General features: G+C 36.3%; 1 protein-coding gene across 1 annotated transcript in view; it reads left to right on the forward strand.

Annotated features, from left to right (window-relative positions):
* Positions 1-4,783: 4,783 nt before the first annotated feature.
* The window catches only part of LOC131843888 (phenoloxidase-activating factor 2-like), a 29,285-nt gene continuing 11,866 nt past the window's right edge, over positions 4,784-22,202 (forward strand). Inside the window, exons 1-7 of the mRNA XM_059192664.1 lie at positions 4,784-4,969; positions 13,893-14,034; positions 15,545-15,693; positions 16,866-17,016; positions 18,408-18,538; positions 19,001-19,110; positions 19,953-20,114. Of these exons, the coding sequence (XP_059048647.1) occupies positions 13,897-14,034; positions 15,545-15,693; positions 16,866-17,016; positions 18,408-18,538; positions 19,001-19,110; positions 19,953-20,114 (841 nt within the window). The 5' untranslated portion in view covers positions 4,784-4,969; positions 13,893-13,896. The remainder of the gene's footprint in view (positions 4,970-13,892; positions 14,035-15,544; positions 15,694-16,865; positions 17,017-18,407; positions 18,539-19,000; positions 19,111-19,952; positions 20,115-22,202) is intronic.

The raw sequence follows: 22,202 nt of genomic DNA on the forward strand, positions 1-22,202 counted from the left end.
TAGGTAAAAGCTGTATATTTTACAGCAACCAACCAATAACGTTATTCATGTAGCTCCTGTAGTGTGGGTGGTTATCACCTCATCACTGTGTTATCGTTATATATGATATGATGTGCGACTTCACTCGTAGAATAGTCATCAAGTAAAGAAAAAATATTTACTCACTATGGGTAACTTTTTACAAACTTTGAATTTTATATTTATTTATATTTAATCTACAGCCTAAAAAATAACGACATACAAACTTTGATCCCCATTTTCAATCCTTTAGAACCCTTTTTTTAAAACAAGTATCCTAGCCTTCAAAATCGCGTAAGTTTATTTGAATAAATGATTTCTTTTCTTTTCTATTCTGTTCTATTACTATGTCCTTTGTCAGAGTCTAAACTATGTGTACTCTACATTTCATTTAAATTGGTTCAGTAGTTTTGTCGTGAAAGCGAGACAGACAGACAGATTTACTTTCTCATATATAATAGTAAAGATTTTAGTATGTAGGTAGTGCCAGGTGAAATAATTAGACTATTTATTGTACATTAGTAAGTTTATTTGGTAGTGTGCTCATGGCTTATTAGTAACGCGTACATTCGACGCGAAGTCGTACCGTGGCGTGACTACACTGAACTTAAATCTATGTTATCTGGAGAGGTACTAATGGAAGGGTCTCAAGTGTTGATAGAAATATTACAAGTGTTGGTACAGTCTGTTAAAAACCCTTATGATATGTTCTGCTACGTTTACATTCAGCTGCTTCCCCTGCTACTCGCGCTGCCGTAAATATTGCCGGTCGACAACTGAGCGAGAGGGCTGAATGTAAAAACACGCTGCCACTCGCGCTGCCAGTTCTTTGACTCGCGCACGAAAAACCGACAATCGAGGGAGCGCCGGGCAGCGCGAGTGGCAGCGACAATGGCAAGTATTTCCATTCGTGTTTAGACACTGCATAAACATTTATATCCGTCATTTTATATTTCTGCCTAAGAAGTTTCCTCGGTGGTCCAGTGGTTTAGTACACCGTCTTACTTCCGATGATCGCGGGTTTGATTCCTCGCACGGTATAAACATTTTATTCATGAGTATGATTGTTTATAACGGTCTGGATGTTTTCTTTGTAGGTATAATATGTATGTAGGTATTTATGAAAAATATATATATATTTGTAACAGTTATCTAGTACCCATAACACAAGCTTTAGCTAACATAATTTCCAGATTTCAGTCATACTGAAATCTGCATTAGCAGGGCATGATTGTGAACGTTTTTTTTTCGGACTACTCTAATGCTGTTGGCCGCAGCTGGCCTTTACAGCTTCACCAGACAGGGGGCGAGTGCAAATGGCACTCCAAACCCGCGGAAGCTTCTAAAGGCCAACTCCCGCCTGACGGATACAACTTTAGTCTGAGGGCACCGCTAGGGGTATGAACCTCGGCTCAGGTCATCGTAATTTCGATCCCCGTTTGAATTTGAATTTGGGGTGGATGTTGACGGTAACAATGCGAGCAACGCCGTGTTATGCAGTTAGTATAAAATAAATGCAGTTTCACAGGTCGGGCGAGAATACTCATTCCAAATGACATCACCCGACACCGAAAACCTTGTATTTAAATAATTATATAGGCATTGACCTTGTTTGATCGGCGTCTTTAGATACATAAGCACAGCGTCCCTCTCCGAGTTTATTTACTTATAACTAGCTGTACCCGCGATTACCTCCGCGTGGAATGTAACTTTATTTTTCTAAAATAAAAGTAGCCTAAGTTACTGCTCATTACATCAGCTACCTGGCAAAAAAAGTCCCGTCAAAATCGGTCCAGCCATTTCAGAGATTAGCGGGAACAAACAGAAAGATAGATAAAAAATGTTATTTTGGTGTATGTACCGTATTTATATTAATGTAGTAAAAAACTGTTAAAGTCATTATTACAAATAGACACTCCTATTTTATTTATATATATAGATAATTATTATTATTACGGGTTACGAACACTCATTAGACTATTTGCTTTTGCACTAGTATACGGTAGGTCACTTTATTCTCCTAAATTTGAATTTAAAAATGAATCTGTATTATTGTAAACATGTACAACATTTATTTGAAAAGAATACGAGCTGAGTTTCTTGTCAGTTCTTCTCGACTCGAAATCATTCCGAACTGACGATATATTTAACATATCATAAGAAGTTTATAATAGACAACACAGCGCCATCTAGTCTCAAGCTAAGCAGAGCTTATTTTATGGGTACTAGACAACTGATAACAGATGACCTGATCTCTGCTTCGATCGTTCGTGAAATGTAACATTGAGGGAAGGGACTTGGTACTGGACTAATAACCCCATTGCTAACAATGTACCATGCCAGGTTGAGTTCCACGCAGTTCCCCTGGAAACCATCGTGATATGAATTGTGAATTTACCACGATGGGTTAACTGACCTGACTGCTCATCTTATCATCCTCCACTGGTGCTCCGCCAGCGTTAACCGTTAGCACAGGTGGGTGCACCGTTCTATTATCATTTATAATAAAAAAAGTGTAACTTTTCCTGACATTTCCTAAATTCGTGTGGTTATTTACCACAGATAACATAATCTTTTACTAATCTGTCTGTTAGGCAAAATACGCTCTGCTACCAAAATGTTAGGGAAAGTACTATGTATATATATATAGGGAAAAAATATGTGGAAGCGTCTGTCTCGTACCTGTATGGTTCTGCGGATTTCTTGGGCTTCAGGGTCTCGAAGGTATCTTCGCTAGCTTTCCAGTTTCACAGTAGGTTTCACAGTAGGTTTAACACAGTTCTAATTTATTTTAATTCACAACACAATGCGCGCGCCCGTCTAGGACGCTGTACGGTCAGTTCAGTACTAGGTAAGGGAGGGGAACGAAAGGCGCGGGAACAGAAACTAACGGACTCCAATACAATAATCTGTGCTCGCGATGGTACAGGGTAGATTTTGAATACTGTCGATTAATAAAAGATACAGATTATTAAAATTAGATCTATTAAATAATGTTTCGACGAAAAATGATATTAATTAATTACATATATGACTAATGTACCTAGGTACATATATGATGATAATATAATAATGCACCTGCCTGCGCTAACGGTATACGCTGGCGGGGCACCAGTGGAGGATGATAAGATAAGTATAAGGTGAGGTCAGTTAGCACATCATAACAAATTCACCAGGAATCAGGATGGTATCCAGGGTGAATAGCATGGAGGTCAACCTGACATGGTATATTGTTAACTATAATAATAATTATACTCCTCAATAATGGGGGAAGGGGATTGTTAGTAATGTGGACTAATGATCCTATTACTAGCAATGTTCTGTGGTGTGTTAATAATGGTTCCCCCTGGAAACCATCGTGATACATTCCCGGTGAATTTGTCACGTAGGGCTAACTGATCTGACTTCATGTTCATATTATCATCCTCCACTGGTGCCCTGCCAGTGTAAACCGTTAGCGCAGGCAAGGGCACCATTCCATGATCATCCTATAAAAAAAAATCCTGGATAATTTAAATAACGTCATCTTATACTAACTTCATATTAATTAATAAATCTCAGGACAATTCACACAGCACCATCTAGACCCTAGGTAAGCTAGCTAAGGCTTGTGTTATGGGCATACGATACAAATACATAGCATTTTTTTTGTTACATACATAATATACATAGAAAACACCCAAACATACAAACAATCATACTCATGAATACAAAAGTTTGTACCGTACAGGAATCGAACCCGCGACCATCGGAAGTGAAACGGTGTGCTAAACAGCTAGACCATCGAAACCGTTAATGTTATTTGTTCACATTACTAATATGCCACTTGTGATTTCACTTTCAAATATTTCGCCACCGAGCAGAGAAGTGTTCCGTATGTACATCACCCTCTAACCTTGTGTTTCTCAACGTGGGGCCCACGCACCACAGGGGGCCCATTCGTTTGTTTAAGGGGGCAATTCGAAAATGGACTTACAAGAGTTCAACACTTTCCGTCCTGTTTAAGTAAAATTTTTACAAACTTTGAAAGTCATATTTATGTATATTTAAATCAACAGCCTAAGACAAAGTTTCAACCTTCTATCTTTAAAAATAACAAAATTTTGCTTGTTGAAAAATAACAAAATTGTTTGCATCGGCAAACCAACATCTTTCCTTTCAACCCCTTACAACCCTTTTTCGCATTAAGAAGTAGCTATTTCCTTTCTCAGGGTTCTAGAATATCTGTGTACCGTTTAATTTAAACCTGTTCAGTAGTTTTGACGTGAAAACGAAACAGAATTATTTTCGTATTTAAAATATTAGTAAGGAAATAATAATGTTATTACAATCCTTACTTCCTTATTTTCTTCCGTAAATTAATTAAAAAATATAATAGTAATAATAATAATCATTTATTCAGCAAAGTAAAAATATGAAATACTTAAAAAAAATATATTTCACTATGAGCTGAAAGGACCTCCACTCATCTGGTGCCGCAGTGTCACTGCAGCGCTGATTTTCAGTGGAGCCACTCGAAAAAACTATTTCTTTTTTCATGATTCTTGATGATAATATTATTGACTTTATTATTAAATATATAAAATGAAGAGTGTATATATAGTTGGAACTGCATTGTAATGAACCAGAGATAAGTTTAATATTTTTTTAGGACGCGCATTCATTAACATACTTATTGAGTGACGTTACCTATGCTTCCCAGCTAAAGACTCGGACAGAGGTTATCGAATCACAACTTTAATTTTATTACTTGACCCGACCAGTTACCATTGAAATGCGCGCTTGAATGCACGCGTCTGTACCACAGATTAAAAATATATATTTTTTTAATTGTATAATAAATTAAATAATAGATAATAACAAGTCAGTGATGTTTTACATATAATGCTATAAATATATAAGTTTTATAAATAGTGATTTAGTGACTATAAATTTTGTGATAATAATTTAGGTAAGCAATTATAATTATTGTTAATGACGTAGGTTCTTCTTTATATAGTATAAAACAAAACAAGCCACTGTTTATTAGCTTATATCTTTTAAATTACGCAACGGATTTTAATGCAGTTTTCAGCAATGGATAGAGTGATTCAAGAGGAAGGTTTATATGTATAATACATGCGAGTTATAGTATAGAACAAGACGAGAAATTCAAAGAATTGTAATGTATCGGAACCGGAACGCTGTGCGCTGGCTAGTATGTATATAAGTTACTGTTTTTATGACAAAAAATAGGTATCCATGTTTTTGTGCTTTGAAAATTTATAATACGTAACATAATAGATTAATTAAGATGGTAGATAAAATTCTGGTGTGTTCTTTTTTATTGTTTACTCTGTACCATAACTTCCTTCAAGTAATATAGTGGGATTGTTCATAAAATCCATACTAATCTTGGAAATTATTATGTCTGTCCGCCTGTCTGTCTTGTTGTTTATTATCTCTATAAAGACTAAACAGTTGAAAGTATATTAAATAAAAAATCTGAGATTTTACAAGAAAATATATGGTATGACACGGCCGTTTTTATACCTAAAAAATCACACGAAGCCGCGAGTAAATGCTAGTCCTGATTAAATTTTACATTTTTTTTATAGTGTTTGCCATATACATTAAAATGGCTATTAAAAATAAGGGTTGGTGATAGAAGGGTGAAAATGTAAGGTTGTAGGTATGTATTTTTTTTAATGCCAGATAAAACAATTGTCCAAAAAGTAAAAAAAATGTTAGGGGTGGACAACCTTGTCACTTAGGCGTATGAAAGGTAGACAGTAGCCGATTCCCAGACCTACTGAATATATCTAAAATTTCATAAAAATCGGTCAAGCCGTTTCTTCAGCTAACATTGTGACACGAAAATTTTATATATTAGATAATAAACTTAGACAATCCACACAGGGTGTAGAGTCTCTATATCTGTATTGATTTAAATGATATTTGGCACAGAGTAGGGGTGTTATATTATATATGAAATTTCAGATACGGATAGGTTTCGGATATAGGAATACGGATACGGATATGAAATTATTTCGGATTCGTTAGTTTCAGCTAATTTCGGTTATGGACATTATTTTTTTATGGAATTTCAAAAGTAAAATACAAATAGCTAATAAAATTGGGCATTGGGCTCCCTAAAATATGGTCGAGCGAAGTGATGGCTGGCTCAATCGTCATACTCGTGAACGAGTGCTGCTTGTAGGGACTGGTCTGCTCTTATCACTACGACTGATTTAATCTTATAGCATATTTATATTTGACCCAAAAAATTTGTGCTTGTTGGTAGGTTTGTATTCACACGTTTCGACTTGTAAATGTAAACTTACAAGGATTATTGAAAAGAGCAACACACAAATTTCTTGCTCGTTCTTCTTGTGATGAGACAGCTTTCCAAACGAGTGGTAGATAAAAAACAAATTGTTATGACTATTCAAAAGTGCTTAAATTAAGTTTATTTGAATAAATGATTTTCTATTCTAAAATGGTTACATAACGTGTCACAATTAGGCTCCGCCCCTATCCGATATTATCCATAACTTTTATTTCGGATTCGGATACGGTTATTAATATTCTTTTATGTCGGATGTAGTTTCGGTTACGGTTACGGAATTCCCTAACATCCCTAGTATATACGTATAATTAGTAAAAATCACGGGATCTTACCACGTTTTATATTTATTTGCTGAGTTCCCGATATTTCGGTAGTGTTTCAACCACCATGATCACGGGTAAACTGATTTTTACTAATTATACGTATAAATAATGACCGCGTCAAGTTTAAAACAGTATATATCCCTAGTATAGTCTAGACTAGAGGTTCCCAAATTGGTTTGTATCGTAGACCCCTTGCCATATTTTTCGGTTTTGGGTAGACCCCCATTCTTACCTGGTAGTGATTTTTGTAAATTTCTAACTGTAGTAAAGTTTAGTTTTAAAAACATAAAGTAAAAACAAGATGACCGCTGTCCCCTGGAGGTCGATATAGACCCTGAGAAAGGACATAGGTTACATTTTAATGCAAAAAAAGGGTTGGTTGTTGGGGAGAAAGGAAGGTTGTATAGAGGTATCTTCATTTTTAAAACTTGAAGCTTTATCAATAAATATGACATTCAAAGTTTGTAAAAATGTTAGTTTTGAGGGGATAATATAAAGTAGGGATAACATCTTAAACTTAATCCTTACTTAATATTATAAATGCGAAAGTAACTCTGTCTGTCTCGCTTTCACGCCTAAACCACTGAATCGATTTAAATGAAATTTAGTACACAGATAGTCCAGACCCTGACAAAGGACATAGGCTAATTTTTAATGTGATAAAAGGGTTGCAAGGGAATATGAAAGGTTCTATGGAAGTATCGTCATATTACGCGGACGAAGTCGTGGGCGCAGCTAGTCCTATATAAACACGAATGTTTGTAAGTATGGAATGTTTGATACTCTTTCACGCAAAAACTACTGGACGGATTTTGATGAAACTTTACAGTAATATAGATTATGTATCAGAATAATATATAGGCTACATGTTTTATTGAAATTTATATACTGAAATTTAACACGGGCACGGATAGTTATAAATCAGACGCACGGACAGACGGACCTCTGTTCGTTGATCTGGAAATCTATACATATATTTAAAATTGGAGTGTCTGTAATATTGAAATAACAGTTTTTTACTACATGAATATGAATATAAATACGTTACATACACCAAAATAACATTTTTTACAATTTTTGTGTCTGTTTGTACCGGCTAATCACTGAAATGGCTGGACCGATTTTGACGTGATTTTTTTTGGCAGGTAGCTGATGTAATAAGGTCTACTTTTGTTTTAGAATAATAAAGTTAAATTCCACGCGGACGAAGTCGTGTGTACAGCTAGTGATGTAAGGAAATCATAAGGAGCGGTTAATACCCCTTTCAAAATAAACTGCATGTTTATTTCTGTATAAGTAATCATCTCATAAGAATTCCATGAAATTCATTATTTCCTTAGATATAAGATGACCTAGTAATAGCATCGTCTGATAATAAAAATTCCCGTAGACAATTCTGTTTCTTTTTTTATAGAGTTACTAGCTATGCCCGCGACTTCGTCCGCGGTACAGTGATCTGGGATAGCATTTCTGACAATAATCTACTTTTGAATAATGAATTAAAACAGTGACACAAATAAAGAAAAAAATAATTAATAATATAATCTAACCCAAAAAAACCTAAGAAAAAAGTATCACCAAATTCATATTCAAAAATCATTTATTCATGTAGGACATTTTAGCCGCTTATGAACGTCAAGTTAAAACTTGCAACCCCCTAAAGGGGGGAAGGGGATTGTTAGTAATGTGGACTAATGACCCCATCACTAGCAATGCACCATGTCAGGTTGACCTCCACGCGGTTCCTCCTGGAAACCATCGTGATAAATTCCTAGTGGATTTGTCACGATGGGCTAACTGACCTGACCTCATACTCATCTTATCCCCACTGGTGCCCCGCCAGCGTAAACCGATAGCACAGGCGAGTGCACCATTCCATTATCATCCATTAAATAAAAAAAACGTCAAGTTTTACATTATAATTTTTTTCCCTAACGTCCAGTTCGGTATATAGATCCAATTGAGAAGAACTGGCAAAAAATTGAATTACTTTTTTTTTAAAAGCCAGTTTATTTACAATGTATAGGTATTTATATAGGTGTCTATGTCTAACATTAAATAATCGTTATAACTTCAAAATTTGTAGTGCGATTTTAATACAAACTTTTATCCTCTATTTTATTTTATTTATTTATTTAACTTTATGTGTGCATTAAAGTTAAATAAATAAAATAAAATAGGGGATAAAATAATATACTTACAATATATATAGTACAGTACATTTGGCGAACTTCAAACCATACGGCATTTTCTACCAGTCAACCATAGTTTTTTTTTTCGGACTACTCTAATGCTGTTGGCCGTAGCTGGCCTTTACAGCTTCACCGGACGTTAGGGGCGAGTGCAGATGGCACTCCAAACCCGCGGAAGGACTTATAGAGCGGCTGAAGGCCAACTCCTGCCTGACGGATGCGACTTTAGTCTGAGGGCACCACTAGAGGTTCGAACCTCGGCTCAGGCCGTCGTAATTTCGATCCCCGTTTGAATTGGACGGGGGATCGATCGGAGGGGGTTAATTGTACCCACTTAAGTACCCTTAAATGTTTACAAACTTCGAATGTCATTTATTTATTTATTAAGCTTCTTATTTCCCTTTTCAACAATGAACCCTTTTTTTGTATTAAAAAGTAGCCTATGTCTTTTCTCAGGGTTTTGAATATCTGCGTATCAAATTTCAAGTAAATCGCTTCAGTAGTTTTGGGGTGAAAGCCAGACAGAGTGCGAAAGTAATTGGCATTTATAATACCAAGAATAAAGAATAGTTATAGAGTATATGTAATAGCTTTCTGCTAATACAACACTAATTTCTATATAGCAACAATGATGGCAAACAAGCATACGGCCCATCTAATGGTAAATGATTTTTTTTTTAAAGGATGATAATAATAATAATAATAATCTCAGAACAATTCACACAGCGCCATCTAGACCCAAGTTAAGCTAGCTAAAGCTTGTGTTATGGGTTTAAGACAACTGATACAAATACATAGATATATTTTTTTTTCGTAAATACATACATATTATACATAGAAAATACTCAGACCGATACAAACAATCATACTCATGAATACAAATGTTTGTGCCGTGCGAGGAATCGAACCCGCGACCATCGGTCGTAAAGCGGATAATGGAATGGTGCACCCGCCTGCGCTATCGGTTTACGCTGGCGGGGCACCAGTGGAGCATGATAGGATGAGCATGAAGTCAGATCAGTTAGCCCAACGTGACAAATTCACCGGGAATGTATCACGATGGTTTCCAGGGGGAACCGCGTGGAGGTCGATCTGACATCTCCCCGATGGTAAATGATTACCGTAGCCTATTGACGCCTGAGACAGCAGGGGTGTTAGGTGCGCGTACGTTGTCGACGTTTAAGAAACCTTAATATAGAGGAAAGAGGAATTGTTAGTAATGTGGACTGCTGATCTTATTGCTAGCAATGTACCATGTCGGGTAACAAACAAACAAAACAGACACTCCAATTTTATTTATATGTATAGATATATTATATTTACTAGCTGTCCCGGCAAACGTTGTTTTGCCATATAAATTAATAACGCTATAAAAAATAGGGGTTGATGATAGAAGGGTGAAAATTTAGGATTGTATGTATTTTTGTATGTTGTATCATAAAAAAATAGAAACTAAAAATTTTGTCTAAAAAATTTAGGGATGGACTACCCCTAACATTTAGGGGGATGAAAAATAGATATTGGCCGATTCTCAGACCTACTCAATACGCTCACAAAATTTCATGAGAATCGGTCAAGCCGTTTCGGAGGAGTATGGGAACGAAAACTGTGACACGAGAATTTTATATATAAGATATGTATAGATATATTATATAGGTATAGATTATCCACCACAAAAACCAGAGTTATCAATGAACACATGTGGAAGCGAGCGTTAATTTGAAATTAATAAAACTCCATTCTGGGAAATACATTTGAGTATCAATTATAATACTATTAGATTGATGATTAACCGAGTACGTGGCGTGGCACCAGTGGAGGATGATAAGATGAGCCTGAGGTCAGGTCAGTGGTAAAATCACCACGAATTTATAATGCACGTGGAGGTTTACCTGATATGGTATATTGCTAGCAATGAGGTTATATAATAAGATGAGCATGAGGTCAGGTCAGTGGTAAAATCACCACGAATTTATAATGCACGTGGAGGTTTACCTGATATGGTATATTGCTAGCAATGAGGTTATATAATAAGATGAGCATGAGGTCAGGTCAGTGGTAAAATCACCACGAATTTATAATGCACGTGGAGGTTTACCTGATATGGTATAATGCTAGCAATGAGGTTATATAATAAGATGAGCATGAGGTCAGGTCAGTGGTAAAATCACCACGAATTTATAATGCACGTGGAGGTTTACCTGATATGGTATATTGCTAGCAATGAGGTTATATAATAAGATGAGCATGAGGTCAGGTCAGTGGTAAAATCACCACGAATTTATAATGCACGTGGAGGTTTACCTGATATGGTATATTGCTAGCAATGAGGTTATATGATAAGATGAGCATGAGGTCAGGTCAGTGGTAAAATCACCACGAATTTATAACGCTGGTTTTCAGGGAAACCACGTCGAGGTTTACCTGATATATTGCTAGCGGTATATTGCTAGCAAATGGGGTTATATGTATATTTATTAGTAATTAAAATATTATAGGATTTATTAGCAACTAGCTGTATTTACGACTTCGTACGTGTGGAATTTAACTTTATTTTACTAAAATAAAAGTAGCCTAAGTTACTTCTCATTACATTAACTATCTACCAAAAAAAGTCCCGTCAAAATCAGTCCAGCAATTTCAGAGATTATCCGGAACAAACAGACCGACAGACGACAGACAAAAATTGTAAAAAGTGTTATTTTGGTGTCTGTACCATATTTAAATTCATATGCATGTAGTAAAAAAACTGTTATTACGATATTACAAACAGACACTCCAATTTTATTTATATGTATAGATGTATAATTAGTTATTCCTCGCGAAACGGCTTGACTTGAAATTTTTTATGTATATTCAGTAGGTCTGAGAATGGGTTTATAACTAATTTTTATACCCTTAGGGGTATAAAAATTAGCCATAAGTGAGCCACCCTTAACACTTAGGTGTTAAGGGTGGCTCACCCAAATAAAAATTTTTCAAAGTTTCGACAATTATTTTTAATTTTACATTTTTATAATCTGCTATTAAAAATAGTATGTATTTTTAATGGCAGATTTAACAGAACCCTAAATTTTCACCCTTCTATCATGAACCCCTATGTTTTTAATAGCGATTTTATTTTATATTGCAAAACAACGTTTGCCGGGACACCTAGTAAACTACAATAATATTCATTTAAAATAACATTCGTATCATTTTCCTGTTTTTATAATATTATTTTGTTAATTAATGCCCTTGAAGATAATTACTATTGTTTTAAAACGAGTTTGTGTTTTTAATTGTTGCATGTGTCACAGGACAAAGGACAATCGATCTATACAGCTAATTCAAAATTAAAATATATTTATTCACGTAGGTCTATTACAGACTCGTATGATATGTCAAATGTACCGTCAGTTCGGAATGATTTCGAGATGAGAAGAACTGACAAGAAACTCAGCTCGTATTCTTTTCAAATAAATATTGTACATGTTTACAATAATACAGATTCATTTAAATTCAAATTCGGGAGAATAGAGTGACTATGCTATTGCAAAAGCATCAAATCAGTGTTTGTCACCCGAACAGACCAGTCCCCACAAGTATCCGTCATACTCGTGAACGGGTTTTGACGAGTATGACAGATGAGCCAGCCATCATTGCACTAAACCATTTTTAAAAAGAGAGATTCATTTTTAAATTTAAATTTGGGAGAATAGAGTGACCACCAGCATATGCTATTACAAAAGCAAAAGTCTAATCAGTGTTCGTAACCCATACGTTGAGATGAACAACATGTCTGGATAAAACCGTAGAAAAACTGTAGTTAACCAGATTACCTTGCAATATGTTTGCAATGGATGACGTAACTGTGGTCCGCTCGGCTCGGATTTTCCTGTTAGATCGCTCAAATGACTATAATTACATCTTCCAGTTAAATTAACTTATTTACTACAATCACGTTAATTTGATATTATTATTATCTACATATAATAAAATTGGAGGGTCTGTTTGTAATATGGAAATATTCGTTTTTACTACATGCATATTAATATAAATACGGTACATACACCAAAATAACATTTTTTACAATTTTTGTCTGTCTGTCTGTTTGTTCCGGCTAATCTCTGAAATGGCCTGACCGATTTTGACGGGACTTTTTTTGGCAGGCAACTGATGTAATAAAGAGTAACTTAGGCTACTTTTACTTTAGAAAAATAAAGTTAAATTCCACGCGGACGAAGTTGCAGGAACAGCTTGTTAGAAATAAATTAGAAATTGGCACGCCTGAGGTAATCATTCGGTACTAGCGAAAGGGAGTGTTCTTCGACCGCATTAGCTGAAATACCGCGGCAGGCCGAAAAAAATGTATTTCATTCATGCCTCAAAACCAGCCGTGGTCATACAGCGTGCTTTACCACCTATAGTCTGTTTTTTAATCCCGGAGACAAATTTGACATTTCCGATGTTGCCAGGTTTTAAATAGGGATATGGCACTATCGGATATTAACATTATTTATAAATTTTTATAGGTTATTCAGAAATAATGTATGGGTGTTTATTTAAAATGCATTAACACAAAATTAATAAAGTATAGGTATTAATTTTGTATCAAAATAGATTTTTTTATTTTTTACTAAGATACAGACTAATTGCCTTTTATTTAAAACAAATTACATTTTTATGTGTTTAGTGTCATATGTCATAAAACAAACACGTATTTAAAAGATTATGCTGTTTGAAAAAAAAATGTTGATTTGTAGCTTAATGCTGTAAAAAATACTATTTGTACGCCAACAACAAAAATGTATTTTTATGCTGTATAATACGACGGTAGTAAAGGAAACACTAGTATATATACTTAATATAAAAATTCTATTATGGAATCGTCATTTAAAACTAAGTTTCCGATTAAACTAATCGGTATCGCAGGTACAGCACTACTCGCTAGAGCTGGTAACATTATTTGAAAATTTGACATTTACATCTGTCAATTTAGTCCCCGGGATTAAAAAACAGACTATAATTTTGTCAACGTTAATTTTACAGTAGAATGTTTCTCATCATCACACTGGTAATCACGGCGGTGATGGCGCAGGAGTCGACAATAGACCCGGCGCTGCTTCTCAATGTATTTGGAACACCGCCCACCCCCAGCAAATCTGGCAACACGTCGCCCAAACTTGAAGAGGTAAGATACCTTCAATTTGACAGCCTCTACTGGTCTAGCCTTTTTTTTTTCTTGGAGAAACTCCTTCATGGAGACCCGCCCACCCCAGAGGAGGCAAGCGGGTACTATGTGACTCCTATTAGTTCACCTCCTAAAAGGGTACTATGTGACTCCTATTAGTTCACCTCCTAAAAGGGTACTATGTGACTCCTATTAGTTCACCTCCTAAAAGGGTACTATGTGACTCCTATTAGTTCACCTCCTAAAAGGGTACTATGTGACTCCTATTAGTTCACCTCCTAAAAGGGTACTATGTGACTCCTATTAGTTCACCTCCTAAAAGGGTACTATGTGACTCCTATTAGTTCACCTCCTAAAAGGGTACTATGGGACTCCTATTAGTTCACCTCCTAAAAGGGTACTATGTGACTCCTATTAGTTCACCTCCTAAAAGTTTCAAGATCCCCACGAAGCGTCTGTTATCGGAGTATCAGGATCGAGTGTCAGGTCACCGCGACTCTGGCGGCATGGGCTCGCTTTAGTAGGCCCCTACGATTTTTGTTTTGGGGGGTCAACCCTCCTCTCTCTTGTGAAGGCCACACCTCAGGCCCTTGCGGCGGCGATAGTCCAGCCTAGTTTAATCTTGTGTCTATAATATTTGACCCTAATAAATTAGTACTAGTTGGTCGTTTGTATTCACACGTTTCAACTTAAAAATGTAAAGTTACAACGATTATTAAAAAGACAACACGCAAGTTTCTTGCTCATTCTTCTTGTGATGAGACAGCTTTCCGAATGAGCGGTGGATTAAAGATATTGTTATGATTATTCTAAAAAAGGATTTTCTATTCTATTCTATTCTAGCAGTTTAGCACACTGCTTTACTTCCAATGGTCGCGGGTTTGATCCTCGTAAAACACTCGAGTATGATTGTTTGTAGCGGTCTGGGTGTTTTCTATGTATATTATGTATGTATTTACAAAAAAAAATCTAAGTATTTATATCAGTTATATACCCATAAATAAAGCTCTGCTTACCTTGGGACTAGATGGCGTTTTGATCAGGGAAATACACTTACTTATATACAAGTACTTTTGAATAGTTTTTTTATTCTACCACTCATTCGGAACGCGGACTCATCACGAGAAGAATGAACAAGAAACTTGTGTTACTCGTTTGATTAAATGTTATTTTAAATAAATAAATACACAATAACAAGTAAGAGGCATCCGATAATCAACATAGAAACTGCTACGTACTCATTCTTAGTGCAATCAGATATTGTTAGTGCTATGAATTTTAGGTTCATAAGTTGCAAATACGTAAGAGTTTTAAGTTTTAAGATAAAACCGACTTTAATACTAAAGCATTATGGTCAATTTTTATATTATAATTATGTAGCTGCGAATCTACTATTCCACTACATTTATTTTTATATATAGAGTGTCGATTGTTAGAAACTGGCAACATAAATCGCCGGAGTTGAGAAAAAAAAAATCCCGCCAAAATTTTTACTACATTTTTTTTTCAGATTACGATACGGCCCACAGACAAAAACGAGTTTGTAGACAAAAACGGCGAGTCGTGCAAATGTGTGCCTTATTACTTATGTGATAGTAATCTGGTTGGCGTGGACGTTAATAACGTTTCGGCTACTGGCTGGGGGACCTTAGATATTAGGTAAGGTTATTTTTAATTTCAATTTCACCATTTACCATCAGATGGGCTGTATGCTTGATGGCCACCATCATAGTATAGTATAAAAAAAAATCAAAACGGCCTTGCCTTGGCCTTTTTTAACGTGGGGTGAAGCCCTCGTTTATTCGCCGTGATATCTTATTATTTTTCCTATTTATTTTTTTTCGGACTACTCTAATGCTGTTGGCCGCAGCTGGCCTTTACAGCTTCACCGGACGTTAGGGGGCGAGTGCAGATGGCACTCCAAACCCGCGGAAGGACATATGTGGCGGTTGAAGGCCAACTCCTGCCTGACGGATACGACTTTAGTCTGAGAGCACCGCTAGGGGTTCGAACCTCGGCTCAGACCGTCGTAATTCCGATTTTCGTTTTAATTGGACGGGGGATCGATCGGGAGATATTATTTTATCTGTGGCAGTGCAGGGGGAAGGAGATTGTCAGTAATGTAGATTGATAACCCCATTGCTAGCAATGTACCATGTCAGGTCGACCTCCACGTGGTCCCCCCTGGAATAGTGATAAATAACTGGTGAAATTGTCACAATGTGTTAATTGACTTGACATCATGCTCATCCTCCACTGGTGCCCACCCTAGCGTATACCATTAGCGCAGGCGGGTGCACCATTCCATTATCAACCCTAAAAAAAAACTGGTAGGGCGTATATACATATACGCGAATACTCAACGCGGAGGTTGCCTGTTCAAATCTCGCCGGTTACCAATTGTAATGATCACCCATCCAAGGCGTGACCGCAAAGAATATTAATTAACTTTATTGATCTCTACACCAATTTGAAAATATAATACAATACAAATACAATAGACAGACATACTTTACAGCAAGTTTTACGAATGACCATATAAAAGTAATGTTGCCATTGTATATTTATATAGTCTGGCGTTACTCATCAAACTTGTTTTAATTTATTGATTCAAAATATTATTATAACCGTAACACAAAATGAAATAAACATATTCTGCCCAACATTATTACCATGCCCATATACGGTCACCCATCCAACGCCTGACCGTCACGAAAGTTGCTTAACTTCATTGACCTATATTACAATTTTATTTAAAACCTTCATGTCCATACATGGTCACCCATCCAACGAGTTACCGCTATCACAGTTGCTTTACCTTACTGATCCAGATTTGGCGAGGACGAGTGCCAGGAGAGCGTCGAGCGATGCTGCACCAGCCCTAAGGATGAGAAGGATGTAGTGGTACCGACTCCAAGGCCGCTGAGGGGTTGTGGTTATAGAAACCCTAAAGGGGTTGATTTTACCATCGCTGGAGGAAGTGTGAGTAAATATTGAATAAGCCTTGCTAGTCTATCATATAACGTTACTTCGATGGTCGCAGGTTCGATTCCTCGCACAATGCAAATTTTGTTTTCATGAGTAGTATTTTCTATGTACATACATAATGTATTAATAAAAAAAATTATGTACGTAAATTCTAGTACCCATAACATAAGCACTGCTTATCTTGGAACTAGATGGCGCTGAGTAAGTAAATACTAGAGAGATCTAGAAATCTCTATTAAACAGTAGGATTTGATGGTACTAGTAAAGGTAGAATATAGGGTTGTATATATTTTTAAATGGCGAATTTAAAAAATATTTAAAAAAAATGTCCAAACAATAAAAAAGATATTGGGGTGGACCACCCTCTTCATTTCAGGATGAGTAAATAGATTACGTCTTACGACTTTAGCGCCTCTTTGTAATAATTAATTATCATTTCAAAATGGCGAAAATTTGACAATTATAGAGTTATTGATTATTTATAAATCTTAACCGTGTCTTTCCCAAACCGCCGGAGCCAAAAGAAGATAAAAAAACCGTGTCTTTGAAAAAAAACTGTTGAATAATAAAAATTTTAGCCGTTTTGTAATAATTATTATAAATAGAAAATGGCGGACTTCTCACTATCGAGCAAAGATTTATTGATAATTTATAAATATATAAATAAAGATTTATAGATAAAGGCAAATTTAAAGAGTTACTGAAAATTTATAAATCTTAAATCAATTGATATACAAAATTAAAAGAAAAGTGAAATTATATGAAACACACGCTATTACGCGCGAAAGAATAAACACATAAAATAGTAAAATGGATTGGGTTTCCCGCGCTAAAACACGAGCGATGTCAGAATGATGAATCCCTTCACGTAGGCCTATTACAGACTCGTATGATATGTCAAATCTACTGTCAGTTCGGAATGATTTCGAGATGAGAAGAACTAACAAGAAACTCAGCTCGTATTCCTTTCAAATAAATGTTGTACAAGTTTACAATAATACAGATTTATTTTTTAATTCAAATTTGCGAGAATAGAGTGACCACCAGCATATGCTATTGCAAAAGCATCAAATCAGTGTTTGTCACCCGAACAGACCAGTCCCCACAAGTATCCGTCATACTCGTGAATGGGTTTTGACGAGTATGACGGATGAGCCAGCCATCATTGCACTAAACCATATTAGAGCACATTGACCCTACCCACCACGCCACCACAAGTTTGAACTTACAACGAGCATGACTGTTTCAAGTTACTCCACTACGTCATTATATTATTTACAGCATAGAATGTCTCGTGTAAAGATTAGAAAGGTCTCGTGTTAGAAAGGTCTTTCTCTTAGATCTTTTCATTTTTGTCCATAAAATCCTTGTTTCTTTATAATCAGGGTGCAGAAGCAGAGTTTGGCGAGTTTCCATGGGTGGTAGCTCTTATAAACTCCAAGAATGATTCCTACATCGGTGTGGGAGTGCTGATCCATCCGCAGGTTGTGATGACGGGCGCTCATGTTGTTCACGAGTAAGTATGGACATTTATTTATTTATTAAAACTTCAATGTACAGGAAATACACAGATAAAGATGTATGTCTATGTCTTAATGCCTATAGGGATTATCTCCCTCTATTTTCAACCATAGAGCAAATAGAGAATCATGATTTATAGATATATAAACAGAGTAGCTGTAGTCGCGACTTGGTCCGCGTGCAATAGTGTATAATACTAAAACCTATTTCTGCGTTTTGTACTACTTTTTACGTACCTCGTTCACTATACCAAAATAATTTTAGTGTGTAAAAGTGATTTTGATGAAATTGAACCGTGCGAGAAATCGAACCCGCGACAGAAACCTGTGTGCTGTACCCCTAGACCACCAAGGCAGTTCTGCAAGGAATTGAACTCGCGGGGGTTTGGGTTCAAACTAGCAATTTAGCAGTCGCTAGACCATCAGGCAGTCATTTACTTAGACAGTTTACTTTACAGTTACGCGACTGGATCTGTGAAGATTCGAGCTGGTGAATGGGACACGCAGACCACTCGGGAACGACTGAAGTCTGTTGAGAAGCTGGTGGTGGACAAAAGCTCACATCCTGGTAATGTTAAACTCATGCTGGACTAGCCTAGTATTTAGAATAATTATAAAATCATAATGGGACCTGTAGGCCCCGCGTACTGCTTTTTTTTGTTTTCGGACTACTCTAATGCTGTTGACCGCAGCTGGCCTTTACAGCTTCACCGGGCGTTAGGGGTCGAGTGCAGATGGCACTCCAAACCCGCGGAAGGTCTTATGGAGCGGCGGGAGGCCAACTCCTGCCTGACGGATACGACTTTAGTATATCCCGTCTTCGTTCGCGTGGAATAGTGTCCTTGACCAAATAAAGGAAAATATTTAATAATATACATATGTATATATCTATAACCAAAAATCCAAAGAAAAAAAGTTTCATCGTTCTAGCTTCAAATATGAACTTCCATATAAACTGGTCATCCCCTATTTTATTTTAGCGTCCAATCTTTGAATGTCATATTTATTTATATTTAATCAACTGTCTAAGAAATAAGTTTCAACCTTCTAGCTTTAAAAATGACGACACTCTTCCATACAAACTTTCATTTAATGTTAGACTTAGACACCTATATAAAAATACATTGTAAATAAAATGGCTTAAAAAAAAAAAGTAATTCAATTGAGTTTCTTCCCAATTCTTCTCAATTGGATCTATATACCGAACTGGACGGTAGGGAAAAAATAAAATTATAATGTAAAAATTTTGACGTTCATAAGCGGCTAAAATGTCCTACATGAATAAATGATTTTTGAATTTGTATTTCCCCTTTGAAATATGAAAGTTATAAAATAACTTTTTATTCTGTATGTTTAGCTGAAAGAAAAGCCCTTTTGCCGCGTTCTAATTATGAATATTTCAAACCATAGACTTCCTGAGGAAGAGCGTGAAGAACGATGTGGTGCTTCTCAAGTTGGAGACGCCTCTGGAGCTGGCCGAGCATATCAACGTGATCTGCCTACCGTCTCAGGATGAGGATTTCGACCGGTACAGGGGCTGTGTGGCCAACGGATGGGGCAAGGACGTCTTCGGTGAGTGGTGGTTGTCTCCTCTATTCTCCCAAATATGAATTGCTAGCTTATCTAGCCAACATCTAAGGAAAATAAATGAGGTAGCACCTCACTGGATGTGACTTATCTCTTAATGCCCATTCTGGCCGTCTTTCACCTATTTGAGGCCCTGTGCACATTAGGATAAAGGGGCCTATAACCGTAGTAATAAAACACTATTTTGATTGAACATGACTCTGTGGTTATGGTTGGCGTGTTGATATACAGAAGGAGTGATATTAATAAAAGATTGAATATATGACGGTGTATATAATATCAGAATTAAAAATAACAAATAATAATTAATTTAACAACTCATTTAGATCAGTCATTTGCAAGCGAATCAATTTGACATTTCGACAATATACTTTTTATTAAATGTGTTTGTGTTATATGGCTAGTTTATGCAAGGAGGTTGGTAGCCTACATTACTCCCCCTTTGAGACCTGGCTAAGGGCGATAAAAGTCTGGAAAATGTACACGACGTCCAAAACGAGTAGTACGATTTGTGGTAATATTGTAATCCTGATTGGTAGACTCGTGTTGGTCACTGAGAATAAAAGCGGGTTTAAGCCTATCGATAGACACAGTGACTTCCTTACCCTTTACAAGCAATTTAAAAATTTTATCACCTCTATGTATTACAACATATGGACCTGATACAACATATGCTGGTTGAAGTGAACTACGCAAAGCATCTTCTCGGAGGAAAACGTGATTGGTAGTGGCTAAATCCTTGAAAATAAATATTTTGTCACTTCTGTGACGTGAAGCAGCAACAGGTTTAATTTTATCTGCAAATGTACGTAAACGTGCAAGAAAATCTGTTACATCGGTCGATCCTTCTGAAGAACGATCGAAAAATTCACCAGGCAGTCTGTTTGCGATCGCAAATAGCCCTTTACTTTATTTAAAAATAAAATTTCAAATTTCAAATTTCGAACGTCAGGCACAGAACATCGATGATATTTTATATACAATTTTGCACTCCTTCTCGAACATTCCGTGGCGTCACTATTAAAATCAACGTACAATACAATCTAAATATTCTTTTTATTTAAATTTAAAACATATCAACCACTGCAATATTCCTCCAGCAAACATTTTGGTCCCAACGAGTCGGATTAACTAGTGCATTCAGTGAAATACATATATATCTACAATAATTAATATTTATTCAATATATCTGCAATACGATCGTCATTACGTAATAAAATGGCGGAGGAATATTCTAGAACAAAAGCACAACGCAACGCAATAAAAGGACGAATAACTAGAATATATAATTTTGTACAACAACAAAAGGAAGGATTCGATATCAACGAATATATTACACGCAACGCGGAACTTGAGAAGTTAATGGAAAGGTATGATGAACTTCAGACATTAATTGAGATGAAGGACGATGGAAGCCAGGTTGGAGACCAGTCAGCTGCAAATGAAGAGGACCGGAGCGCGGTTGAGACTAGGTATTATACAACAAGAGCGGCACTACAAAAAGTTATTGATGCCCACCGACTGCCTACAAGCGGATCAAGCTTTTCAAGTGCCCCATCATACGACCGCCACATCAGTAATGACGTACTTCTTCCCAAGCTCTCCTTACCCACCTTCGAAAGCAAGATATCCGAGTGGCCGACCTTCAAGAACATCTTCATGACGACAATTGGTAACAGCAACATGTCACCCGCAAGGAAACTTCAATTCCTGAAAACGGCGCTTAAAGGAGAGGCAGCTGGTTTAGTAAGCGCATTGTTTATTTCTGACGACAATTTTCAAAAAGCTATGGACATATTGGTTACCAGGTATGAGAACAAAGTTATCGTAGTCAACACACATTTAAAATCATTTCTCAATCACATAACTATCACTCGAAATAATTTAAAAGAGTTCCTTAACATCTTACAACAAAGTCTAGATTCTCTAAATGCTCTGGATATTAACACGGATAGCTGGGATGTCCTGTTAGTCTTCTTAATTACTCAGAAGCTAGACAGTTCATTACGTACATCGTGGGAACTGAGCAGAAAGGATAACAATCTACCTACACTTAAGGAGCTGTTACAATTC

The sequence above is a fragment of the Achroia grisella genome, unplaced genomic scaffold (genome assembly GCF_030625045.1).
Source record: "Achroia grisella isolate CSIRO2021 unplaced genomic scaffold, CSIRO_AGI_Agris_v1 utg3551, whole genome shotgun sequence".
NCBI classification, from domain to species: Eukaryota; Metazoa; Arthropoda; class Insecta; order Lepidoptera; family Pyralidae; genus Achroia; species Achroia grisella.